The following is a 12,692-nucleotide window of genomic DNA, read 5'->3' on the forward strand; positions in this document are numbered from 1 at the left end:
ATCTTTCCAATAGGAGTGAGCAAGGTAACGGCAGGTTACTGCATGGCTAAGACATTTCCCTTAGGAAGTTCCAAAATAGCAGGTATTTTTTTATATGCAAGACTTTTTCTGTTTTGCAAAGATGCAAGGAATACAGATAGGACAAAGGGCTGGGGATTTGGAGATCCTAATTTACACACAGGAATCAGCTTACTGCAATGCATTGTCTTTCATGCAAGAAGCTATGACAAAGCAAGAACTTGGGCATAGCACCAAGTCCCAGGCCAGTGTCCTAACTGTGAAAGAATCTTGACTTTTAATTGTGTAGTAACTTCCCGAGCATGGTAGATGATCCAGAGGACAAATTACTATAAGGAAGTAGCAATCCGTTCTTTGTCAGTGTTTCACAATCTTTAGGATTGGTGCTTTTGCACTTGCAGGAATCCGTTCATCAAACAGTTGGTGCTTTACAATGATAAGCAGCAAGAGCGTCTCTACTGTGTGGGTAAGAGAAGAACCCAAGACCAAGTTTAACTGATTTCCCCAAGGTCACGCAGTATTACTGGGAAAGTAATGTGGTGGAACCCAGGTCCCCACAGTGTTAGGCTCATAGTCTTACTGCAAGAACAATGATCTCCCTCAAATAATCGATCTTTGTTCTGAAATAAGTCACATTTAATTTCACAGATGGAAAATTGATCCTTAATAGAAGTGATCTAGTTCTGGAAGTCATTCCTGTGCTGAGATAGACAAACAGCCTAGAAGGTTTTTCAAAATAAGGCACTGAATTCCGATTTATTTTAATGCAAATCGGGGTGCTAGTTGTGTTATTTAACTTTTTATGTCATCATCTGAGCAGGGAGCTCCATTTATCCTTAATAGAAAGAAAGGAGCCGAAGGTGGCTCCCTCAGATGTGGATGTCTGCATTGTAAACTTCCACAGTTTAGTGAGAACACTCCTAGCGCGGGAGCAGGTTGGATGGTCTTGGAGTTTTTACCTTAAATATTTGTATTGGGAAGACTATTGGTTGCAAACATCAAATGCCCAGATTGGGCTCCTGAGTGCTTGCGTTCTGCTTCAGTGTCTTAGAAGATCACTTAGTTGACAACACAGTCCAGGGCTGGGCAGGAAATACCATGAAATTAGAGTTACAATTTGACCATAAATCAACTTCATGAAAGTTAAGAAAAACAACCTAGTCCCCTATATCATATGATATACTTCCTTTCCTAGTTCTCTGGTCAAGGGCAGCCCTGCTTTTTAAATTTTCTGTATATAATATAAAACCACCTAAAATTCAGAGCCTGCTGGGGAAGTTTTGATTTGCTTCTCACTGAGCCTGAAAAAATGAAAAAGGGATTTGAGTCATATTTGTTACACAAACACCTGGACTTCGATTTTTAAAAAGGAAGTACATAAACAGGTAATAAATCAGACTATTAAGGCATTGTACTTTAACAATATACAGATCTTTTGATTTTACAGAGGTTTTGTCTGTACTGTTGAGTGGCATATTTTTCATATTACATATACTTTAAAAGCATTTACAAGTGGACGTGGACCTGTTCTGCTCCTAAATTTTTCACAGAGGAAGCTCATGTTACATTGCATTATTAATGTGCATCTCATTCTTCCGTTCACAAATCTGCAACTAGCAGATTAACTAGCAAATATATAACATATATTCTGCTATTTATTTTAAACATCAAGCAACTGAGCAAGCGAAAGCAAAAACTCCTGAGGGGGAAGATTATTTTTAAAATATAATTTCACTTTCCTATCAGGTTATTTTTTAGAGCTGAAAAATTGCTGGTAATTGACATTTACCATAACGAGTCCCTTTCCAGCACGTTAACATTTTCTCCACCCGCTGACACTCTCCTCCGACCCCTCTTTTACACTATTGTCGCTTTTGCATTTCCCTCTGCCACCTCCTCGCCCTCCCCACAAACACACTCGCATAACGCTCACCTGCCTCTCCTCCTCTTCCCAAATAGTTTCCTTCAGCTTTCGCGTGCTCCCTTCTCAGTTCCTGGCGTTTTCTCCTGCCCCTCCCATTCCTCTTCCCTTTTCCCATTTTCCCATGCCAGGGGCTCTCGGGGGTGACTGTTTCCCAGAGGATGCATCACCTCTTCAGGGACAGAAGCCTGAGCACAGTCTCATTCCACAGGGAGCATCTGTGAGTGACAACCCAGGACAAGATCATGTTGCTCTCGAGGCCAACTTCATTTAGGAATTTTTCACAACTTTTTACAAGTAAACCTGGAATATTTATGAGAGTTGGCGACTCTGCCAAGAGTTCAGGGGAAAGCAAGCTCCTTAAGTTTCCTAACCCCCGAGTTAGTAATTAATTTGTGCCTTCATGTGTGTTACAGCTCATGTCTCATTTTGTTTGTTCTTCTCTAATCCACGCTCCGCAGTAACAGAAATTCTCATAGCCACAGAAGTGTTTAAGCCTGTCTTTTAATCCTGTTCTTGGCCCTAGCTGTAGTTTATAAAATGAAACTAATTATTAGGGTTTGAGTGTGGTAGTTTCCAAGAACTCAAAGTCAATTCCCTGTTGTTTTAGATTGTTTAAAACCTGTGCCAAATGTGCCTGTGACTTAACTCTTCTTGTCTGATGCATTAACTCTTCTAACTAATGCAAAGATAGATGTGGTCAGCTGAGCAAGCAGGGGAAGCAAGAACTGCGGCAGCTATCGAGCCAGATTTCGTACGACATTTCAAACCCTAAAGATACGTGTTTATGTACGTCCTTTAAAATCACAAGCAGTACGTCAGGGAGCGGGGTTCACACTGTAGGAGCTCATCATTTCCACCTCAGAACCTCTTGTTAAAACTGGCTAGCGGGATGTCGGTACGGTCGTACGTGTGCTTTAAACTGAACCAGCAAACTGCTCCCGGTTGCGGTTGTGTGAGTGCTCCGGCCGGTGGGGAACCCGGCATCCTGCCGAGGCGCTGGGAGCTGGGATTGCTTAATGCCGGGCGGGTTATCCCGGGGACGCCTTTCGGCACGCTCTGCGGAGCGCTCCTCCGGAAAACAAATGCTGCGGCAGCCTTCGTGGCAGGAGAGCTGCCGCAGCTCCGCGAGCAGCAGCAGAAGGGCACAGTTCCTCGTGTGAAGAGGTTCCTTCGCTTCTCGGCGTGCTCGCTGCGACAGGCAGCAGGCATCCTTCGCTGCCCGCCGCAGTCCCTCCTAGCCGCTTCGGACTAAGGCTGCCCAGCTCCTTTTCGAGCTTGTGTTTTGGGGAGCTGGAACCATACTTCTGACGGAGCAAGACGGTTGATCTCTGTAAGACATTTTGATAGCAGCCACTTCTTCGTCTTTTCCTGGCGGTGAATTTTTTTTGCTACCCATATGGTTTTCTGTCTGTATTGCCAGGAAGCTACACTCGACAGCTGTATTTATTTGGTAACATTCTGTGTTCGACCTATGGTTTTCTCCGATGGCTGTTTTACTGACAGAGCCAAGAGTTTGCAGATAGATTGCATTAAAAAGTCAGAAGTATAAGAAAAAAAAAAAGTCTTTTAATAATAGCTGGTGCCCTGACAATAAGTTCAGTTTATATGTTTTTATGTTTAGTACATAAATCTATCTATTTCCTCTATAGTGGAAATTCTTGAAAAAGACTGTGTTTTCTTTTTTTTGTTGTGTAGCTTAAAGACGGTATTTGAGCATTGCTTACAAATATATACTTAAACCTCTGTATTTGACATAAGATATGTGGTGACTACCCCACGTGCTGCGTTCCTACTCATTTGGACCCATGAGTGAGTCCAAGTTTTGACCTATGTTGTGAAACCGTGGCTGCATTTCAGCGAGTTGCAGCTCCCTGGTTCTCCACCTTTGCAGCTGAAGAGAGACGTATGTTGTCTCTCCCACTCCACATCATCGACACAGGATTTTCAGCAGAGTTGTCGGTGCTGAAGAAATGAACTCGCCAGCCGCAGCAACACTGCAACTGTTTAATTTCATGACGGAAAGTTTTGCTGAAGATGTAGTAAATAAAAGGATTATATGCTGTTGAAGATTTGGCAAACAGGCAGGGCAGCAGTGTAACGATGGGCTGTAGGGAATCGCTGGAGTTAAATATGGACCAGAAGCTGGCTGCCGCATACGGTGTCCACGAGCTCAGGAAGCCGACCGAGATGAGCACCGCCATCTGAAAGGGAAACGGGGCTTCAGTTCTCCGCTTGTGCTGGCCGGGGCTGGTATGTGGTGTGTGGATAAAACCACGCCTGAACCACGTGAAATACCTGAAACTGTACGCGTGCTGTGTTGTGACACGAGCACGGGCAACGCTGGGCAGTGCGTGTATGCTCCTCTTCCCACCTGGCAGATCTACACGGTGGGTTTCTTACGAGGCAATTGTTGTTTTCATCTCCTTCCCTCACTCTGGCTGCAATATGTCATGGGAGACACAGCCCAGCCAGGGAGTATACAGCCTATCAATAGACTGGCCTCAGAAAGCTTGGGTCAATTCTGCTTTTCCACAAGAAATGAGCAACTGAAGTGCTTATCTGAAAAAATATTCTATTAAAAACTCCTGTTTCCATACACAATTTCTGTGTAGCTCTCACTCAGTCAATTAAAAATGCCCAGGACGACAGAACAAGACCTCCACCCCAGCTACCACATGAAAGGATTCAACAGCTATTCCAGCATGACTGGAAATCCGTGTGTCCATGAAAATCATGGATGCAACTGCCTGAAGATTTAACAAGCTGCATCGGACCTAGGATATATCATCCTGACTAAGCTACTGAAGTGACAAGGACTCCAGGAGCGCCCTGCTCCTCTGAGGAGTGCAGAATATGGGTGAGACAAACCACATCTCTATCTTTGGTCAATACTAAAGAAAAGCAGTGAAGGGTCATCATGAGCCATGCGTGAGCAGAGCCAGTTCTCTGCAAGCTCCTGGTTACCACAGACTCTTCTCGTCACTGGGATAACTCACCAATGTCAGCTTCTTCTCCAGTTTAGCTGCATTAGGGATCCTGTCAATATTCTGGATCTCTTGGTACGCTTTATGAACCTTCCAGGCAATTCCCAAGTAGCAGGCAACAATGGTCAGTGCAGGCAGGACTGTGCACAGGAGGAACATGCTCAGGATGAATGAAAAGCCATTGGAGGAGTTGTGGAACTTGCTCCAGGCTATTGTACAAGAGATGCCAAATGGCTCAGGGCCATAGTAGCCCCAGCCTACCAAGGGCAGAATGGCCCAGAGCAAGGAGTAGAGCCAGATGAAAGTAATCAAGATGCGAACAGTGTTCTTGGTGATTTTGTTACCTGCAAGAAAGAGGAAGAGCAAGCATGTATGGATCTCATCTCAGCTACACGCCTTTTGCCGTAACTTTCCAAACAGAAGGATGGTGGCTGTAAATATGCCTGGGCTGCTGCTGCAGTTCCCTAACCTTTGGTCTTCTTGAGAAACATAACTGAGAGTGTCCATGGGTTGGATGGGACCTGAGTGCATCCCTCAGTGCTGATCCAAAGTTTGGTAAATCAGGCACATCGACAAGATCGAGCTGACCCCAAATGTATCGTGCTCCCAGCCCAGGAGTGCCAGGACACTTCTTCCTCTCAAATTCCAGCATGCCTGATTGCATGCAAACAGGAAGGTAAGCCAGTCTGGTCCAGAAAAAACATTTGGGCTGTCCACTCTCAGGTAGTTTCACATGGTTTTACTGAGAAGTGAGAAACCTCATTGTTTCATAAGTAATTTAATCAGATCCTTCTAGGAACACTAGGGTCTGATATTGGACTCTGAACATAATAGCCTAAATGCACCATTATGAGGTTAACAGAGATGTAATTACTTACTATTGGATTTGGATGAATTGGTAACAAGAAAGCGAATCACAGCCATGGCACACAGGGTCATCATGCTGCAGACACCAAAAAGGAAACCCATCAGGGCATAATATACGCAGGACGCATCGCCTCCCAGCCAAGCGTGGTTCCAGGCGGACGCAATGGCCAGCGGATACATGCTGATGGCCATTCCAATATCTGCTACTGCCAAGTTGACTGTAAGCAGCTCCGGTGACTTCAGGAGGGAAGAGCGTTTGACAGCTGTAGCAAGGACAGCTGAATTTCCAAGGATTGTGAGGACGGCTGAAAGAGAAGAATCAGCACAGACAATAACGTCCCTGTCATGGTTTAACCCCAGCTGGCAGCTAAACACCACACAACTGCTCGCTCACTCCCCCCACCCCACTGGGATGAGAAACTGGAAAAAAATGTAAAACTCATGGGTTGAGATAAAGGCAGTTTAATAGGACAGAAAAGGAAGGAAATAATAACAGTAGCGATAAAAGAATATACAAAACAAGTGATGCACGATACAACTGCTCACCACCTGCTGATCGATGCCCAGCCAGTTCCCGAGCAGCAGCACCCCTCTGAGCCAGCTCCCCCAGTTTATAAGCTGAGCGTGACGTCATACGGTATGAAATATCCCTCTGGCCAGTTTGGGTCAGCTGTCCTGGCTGTGTCCCCTCCCAGCTTCTTGTGCCCCCCCAGCCTCCTCGCTGGCGGGGCAGTATGAGAAGCTGACAAGTCCTTGACTCAGTGTAAACACTGCTCAGCAACAGCTAAAACATCTGTGTGTTATCAACATTATTCTTATCCTAAATCCAAAATGCAGCACTATACCAGCTATCAGGAAAAAAATTAACTCTACTCCGGCTGAAACCAGGACAAGAGCCACCCCTTATTCCATACCATCTACATCATGCCCAGGTCCTACACTTTCTGATACATTCTAATTAATCATTACCACTTTTCCTGGCTTTAGATAAACACCCACACAGATATCATTCCCTTAGTCCATGGGCCATCGCTCTAAAGTGTCCTTTGAGTTCATTTAGTCCATGACTTCGGTCTCTGTCATAGCAGTCTCTCAGGGCAGGAGAGATGGTGTGTGTGTGTTGGATTGTTGCATGCTGGAGCCAGTTCTGGTTCCATCACCGCTGCACTTTACTCAATTTCACCAAAGTTCATTCTTCATTAATCTGGGTGCTTCTTACTGTAGTACTATTGATATGACATATAGCAACTATAGTAGTGATGGCATACAGTGGCAGGGCTATATAGCAGTTAACATGGTACAATTCAAATCATTGGCTCTTCTCACCCAAAATCAAATCTCTTTGAGGTACACATCGGACTTCCCCATCCTTCTGCGTTGCCCACCAACTGCACCCAGGTCCTTAAGCAACAGCAATCGATGCACGGATGGGTTTGCTTCTGCCCGAGGCAGGAATAACCCAGACTGTCTTCCCTAACGTATTCTTTATGTGCACCACAGAGAATTTTATCCCCTTCTAGAGTACCTGGAAGTTTTGATTGGGCAGGGCAAGCTCACCTGGTAGATCCCCTAGTGTTGACTAACCTGGTGGCCTTTGCTAAATGTATATCCCGGTGTTTGAAGGTCCCACCACCCATTGCTCTCAGCGTAGTCTTTAACAGTCCATTGTATCATTTGATTTTCCTGGAGAAACTGCCAGACATGCTAGCTGTGAAACTGTCCCAGAGTTCCAGCGACTCAAAGAGGGCATGTTCTGCTCCCTACCTGTACGAGCCAGTATCTCAGCTATCAGGAATAAGTATTCCTCTGCTCAGGAGAGGGGATATGGACAGTACACACCACAGACCACCCTGTGCTTTTACCTGCATGACCACAGACAGGACGTGAGGAAGTAGGATGGAAATCAGTAGTTAGTATAAGTACTACTTAGCGACAACTAAAACATCATGTGTCATCAACATTATTCTCATACTAAATCCAAAACACAGCACTATACGAGATATTAGGAAGAAAATTAACTCTATCCCGGCCGAAACCAGGACGATCACATAGTTAGCACACCTGTGAAATGCTTGATTGTACAAAGGATGTGCAAAACGCCGGCTGTTAGCCTGGGACTACAGTTGAGAAGACTGGACAGGCTGGGAGACTAGCCAGGACTCGGCACCTCCCAGGCCAACACAGAACTGTGCTGATGCTTTGAAAACGCGCTGGTGTGTGTCTGCTGCGCCCTGCTATGAAACCTTGTTCTCCAGCTCACGGGGAGGACACTTGTTCTCTTAGACAGCAGATAGGCAATGCCACCGGGACGGCGTTTCTGAGAGCTGCAACACAGCTCAGCATCCTCACCACAGCAACCACTGTTCTGCTCCAGCCAGCTCCTGCGTTTCAGTTCCCGCTTCCCGGCTAGTCAGGGGTTTCCCAGGCGGGCTGTGTTTCCGCTACGGACCTGCTGGAGCAAAGAGCGCTTCAGGTTTCGGTTCGCAGCCTCCTGGAGTGCTGGCCTGCCTTACCAACTGGGGGAACTTTTGTCATATGAATAGTAGACCGTATCTTGCCCCTTCCTACCACCACACCGTAGCTCTTCACTTCTGTGTGACAACCCCTCTCCACGCACTATATCCCATCTATTCCCCTGTGGCTCCTATCCCCTCATGGGAATAGCCCACACCCCTTCGCTCCACTCTTAGAGTATTGCCGTGGTTGAGCCCCAGCCGGCAGCTAAGCCCCACGCAGCCGCTCACTCACTCCCCCTCCCCCAGTGGGATGGGGGAGAGAACTGGGGAAAAAAAACCTCATGGGTTGAGGTAAAAACAGTTTAATAGGACAGCAAGAGAGAAGAAACAACAACGATAACAACAATAATAATACCAACAAAGGAATGTACAAGAACAAGTGATGCCCAATACTTGTGGGTGGTTGCTCACCACCCAGTGATCAACAGCCCGTCCCCGAGCAGCGATTCCCGCCCCCCGGTCAACTCCAGTTTATGTACTGGGAATGACATTGTATGGTAGGGAATACCCCTTTGGCCAGCCTGGGTCAGCTGTCCCAGCTGTGTCCCCTCCCAGCTCCCCGTGCACCCCCAGCCTGCTCGCTGGCAGCCCAGCACGAGAAGCTGGACTGTCCTTGACCGCTCAGCAACAACCCAAAACACCAGCACATTATCAACAGTTTCTCATCCCAAATCCAAAACACAGCCTCACACCAGCTTCTGTGAAGAAAACCAGCTCTATCCTGGCTGAAACCAGGACACAACTTGCTGAAACTTGCACAACACACGATCAAGTAAAAGCAACCTATCCACCTTCATTTTTCCCTGGTAATATCCCTGCTTACTTCTCCTTCCTACTGAAGAACTCCAGCTGTCCTGCCTGCTTGTCCCCTCCTCTCCTCTGGTGCCCTTCACTTCCCAAAGCCTTCCCTCTTTGCGATGCATCTTCCACTGGAGCCCCAGCACAAGCCTCCTGGACTCTGAGCTGCCTTGATAGTCACCATGTGCTGGCTGAGCAGCTCAGGGTCCTCAATAACTTTGTGCTGCAGTGCAGACACCCAGACTATTCTGGTGGTCTCTGGGTGCGGTGAGACAGACCACAGAAATTGTTTAGCCAGAGGCATGCAACAGGCCAGAGATTGCTTTGCAAAAAGACCCGTCAGACATATGTTGTTCAGATATGCCACAGGGCTTCAAAGCGGTCATGACACAGTGTCAAAAGTACACATAGCAAACAACTCTTTCTCTCTTTTCTTTCAAGTGAACGTTGTGCTGGAGCTACAGTTTGATCCTGGGAAGGTGTCCTCTAAAGTCAGAAGTGAATTAGGGAAACAGAAAAAGATTCTGTCGTGTTTCCTGGTCACTGCGAAAGCAGAAAGGCTGCATTTGCCCGCAGAAACCCCATAATAATGCCCACAGAGGAATTAATAAAGGCACATGCAATGAAATGGAATAAACACATTGACATAAATCCAAGACTAGGCAGAGACATCAAGAGAAAACCTTAAACAAAACAGAGGTACAAATCTGAGACCCCGCATCCCACACTCATTCACTTTCTAACGGCAGACGTTCACTTGGCACTTCTGGGTACGCTTGAAGAGTCCCCTGGGCTCTCAAGAGTCGTATGTCTGCACACACAGAGATGCCCATGGTGGCTTGGCAGGCGACCGCTCGCTGACAGACAGCAGCCCGCGGCTTGGTGGGAAGAGCACTCTCCTGCCAGATGACAGCCGCAGGATGGGACATCCTCGGGCTTCGGGAGGGAAAGGAGCCCAGATCACTTTCTTCTGAGCTGACCTAACTATAACCACTATGCAAGAGGTAGGAAGAAGCTCTTAGTCTTACCATCAGAGGTGGGCATCCAGGACCACCCTCCCTTTGACTCTGACAGATGCTATTCCCCTCCATCCCACTGCCTGCCAGGCTGCTGGCTGCCACGGGGCAAAACTGTGCACGAGTGGGCTAGTCACCAAACAGCAGAGAGGCTTGCGGCGAGAGCTGCGGCCCGTGCCCTGGCCTTGTGGTTTCCTAATGAAAACATAATTTCAGGGCACAAACAGGCCTTGCTGCAGCCCTCAGTGAGGTGGCAAAGCTATGGAGAAATACACCACCGTTCCCAGTTAACCTCACTGCTTCATATATGGGATGTTTCTGAGACTCCCTACACAATGTAGTGAGCCTGGCTGCCAGGCGCGACTCTTGATGCAATGCTGGAAGCTATGCCTGAAGCTTAGGTGCCTAAAAGCTGTTTAGGAGGTTTAGGAGGTTGGGAGGAGAGGTGTGAGATTGCAGCACGGTGGCACAAGAGCAATATCGGCAAAGGGAGCTCCAGTCTCCAGCCCTTTGTTGCTGCCCTGCCCCATTACCCGAACAGCAGCTACATATTCACGTTTGTGTGAGAAAGGAGCTGGCGTCCTGACTTGGATTAAAATAAAAACCCTTCGTTGTTTTGCGAAGAGTGATTTTTCTCACCCTGAGTTGCACTGTCTGCTCTCAGCACGACCGAGGGACAGCACAGCGCAGTGCAGCGCAGGGAAAATTGTGCAGGAACAGAGGTGAGATGTGAAATGTTAAAGCCCCAGCATTGCTGCCCAAAGTCTATTAAAGCACATTAAAAGATATACCTGTCTGTTTTAAATGCATCTCAACCAGGGTTTTCAAATGAGCCGAAGGGAGGAAGGTACTCGCATCTTAGCAAAATTCAGCTGGGCTGCATGCCTAAGCCAATTCAGCTCCAAATCCTCACCCACAGTAAACAAATCACCCGGGTACGTGCAACAAACAGACAAGGACGAAAACGCTTAGCTAAAGCCATGCTGGAGCAGACTGGTAGATAGCCCCACTTGCATTTCATTGTAAATCTGCCTTCAGCAGGGCAAACCGGCCGTTATAAAAACCAGAACTGCTATTTGGAAACCTTTTGCTATTTTATGCCAGTTTATCCTACCAAGACGCAGCCGGCTGATCTTCAAGCGTAATGATACCCCCCCCCCGCCCCAGTCTCATGAAACGAGCTGCCTCGTCCCTCGACTCCCGGGGCTGAGACGCCGGGAGAAACTGTAGACAACTTATTTTGAATACTTGTGATGCCGCGGGAGCAAACTTGTGCTGGCAAGTCTTCGGCACTGAAACGAAAAATTGCAAATCTGAGAGCGGAGGTTAATCCTGGCATCCGACCGGCTCGAAGGCACTGAGCAGGGGAACCTGCGTGGGAACAGATTTTCTATCGTTTCCCTCCGGCTTTCTCCGGCCGACCGCAGCACGGACGGGGCGGCCCCGGTGTGTCCGCTCCAAGCAAAGCAGCAGGCTGCGAAGGCAGAACTCACCTACGATCAGAAGAAAGACTCCAGCTCCGTAATCCACTGCTGGGTGGAGTTTGGAAATGTATTGCTCCTCCATCGTCCCCTGTGAAAGCGGGTGAAGGTTTTAAATCAAAGGCGAAGCGACCGCAGGGGCGAAGACCCTCCTCTTCATGGCTCGCCTGCTGCAGCCGTGAGCCGGGCAGTTGGGCGCTGCCGGCGTGAAGCTCCTGCTCTCGCCTCTCGCTGCCTCTCCTGTGGCAGGGGAGAAGCCCGGAGCGAGAGGAAGGCTCCCTCCCTGGGGAGGCAGCGGGGAAGCTGGGCAGAGCCGCGGCCGGAGCCATCCCGCCTGCCCCGCTGCCTGGCTGGCAGAGCAACCCCCCCCCGCTCCGCTCCTTGGCTTGTCAAGCAACGTCACGGCGCGAGTCCCTCCAGGCTGCCATTCCCGAGCGAGGCACGACTGTCGTTCGGCCGTCGGCAGCCTCGGGAGCCAAGCGCGGGCCGAGGGATCAGGCAGGGGAAGGAAGGTTGGGAGTTTTGTTTTCCAGCTTCTCGGCTGCCTGCGGGAAATACAAGGCTGGGCTGGGGGGGACCTCTGTGTCAAAGTATTAGAGGAAAGCTGTTTGCTGCAGGGGTTCAGAGGGTCAAAGCCACACCGCTGGAGGCAAGACTTTCAGAGCTGCTGCAGGGCAGAACTGGAGGATGCTCAGCCCGGGCTGCGCAGCTGCAGAGCCACGCTCTGAGTTCACTCTGGTGATACCCCAGTGTTGTCACTCGGCAAGGAACGAGAGCAACGCCTCACATCCAGGTTTACCTTCTCCTTATAATGTCTGAGCCTAAAATCATCATAATGCTCTCTCAGTCTTTATAAATAACGCCAAGTTCTGCTCCAGGGTCCAAATAGGTGTTACAGGCTCATCTACCAATTTACACATGCAGGTCTTGATTTTGGTGCACCCAGTTTACAGATCTGCAGTTGCAATGTCATTAAGCTGAATTTTAGGGTGGGCAGTAACCAGCCAGCACATTAAAGAGCTGATCTATTCTAAATTATTTAATTCCAGTACCTGGATATGCTAACCTGCATTAGCATCATTCTCTGC

General features: G+C 48.2%; 1 protein-coding gene across 1 annotated transcript; it reads right to left on the reverse strand.

Moving 5' to 3' along the window:
- Window positions 1-3,795: 3,795 nt before the first annotated feature.
- Window positions 3,796-11,689, reverse strand: LOC309403744 (opsin-5-like; the record flags this gene model as incomplete). The annotated part of the gene is made up of 4 exons (XM_081997991.1): window positions 3,796-4,143; window positions 4,939-5,270; window positions 5,805-6,098; window positions 11,617-11,689. The coding sequence occupies 4 exons, from the start codon at window positions 11,687-11,689 to the stop codon at window positions 3,796-3,798; spliced, it is 1,047 nt and encodes a 348-aa protein (XP_081854117.1).
- Window positions 11,690-12,692: the final 1,003 nt, after the last annotated feature.

This window comes from Phaethon aethereus (assembly GCF_964289735.1).
Source record: "Phaethon aethereus genome assembly, chromosome: 3".
Lineage (NCBI taxonomy): Eukaryota > Metazoa > Chordata > Aves > Phaethontiformes > Phaethontidae > Phaethon > Phaethon aethereus.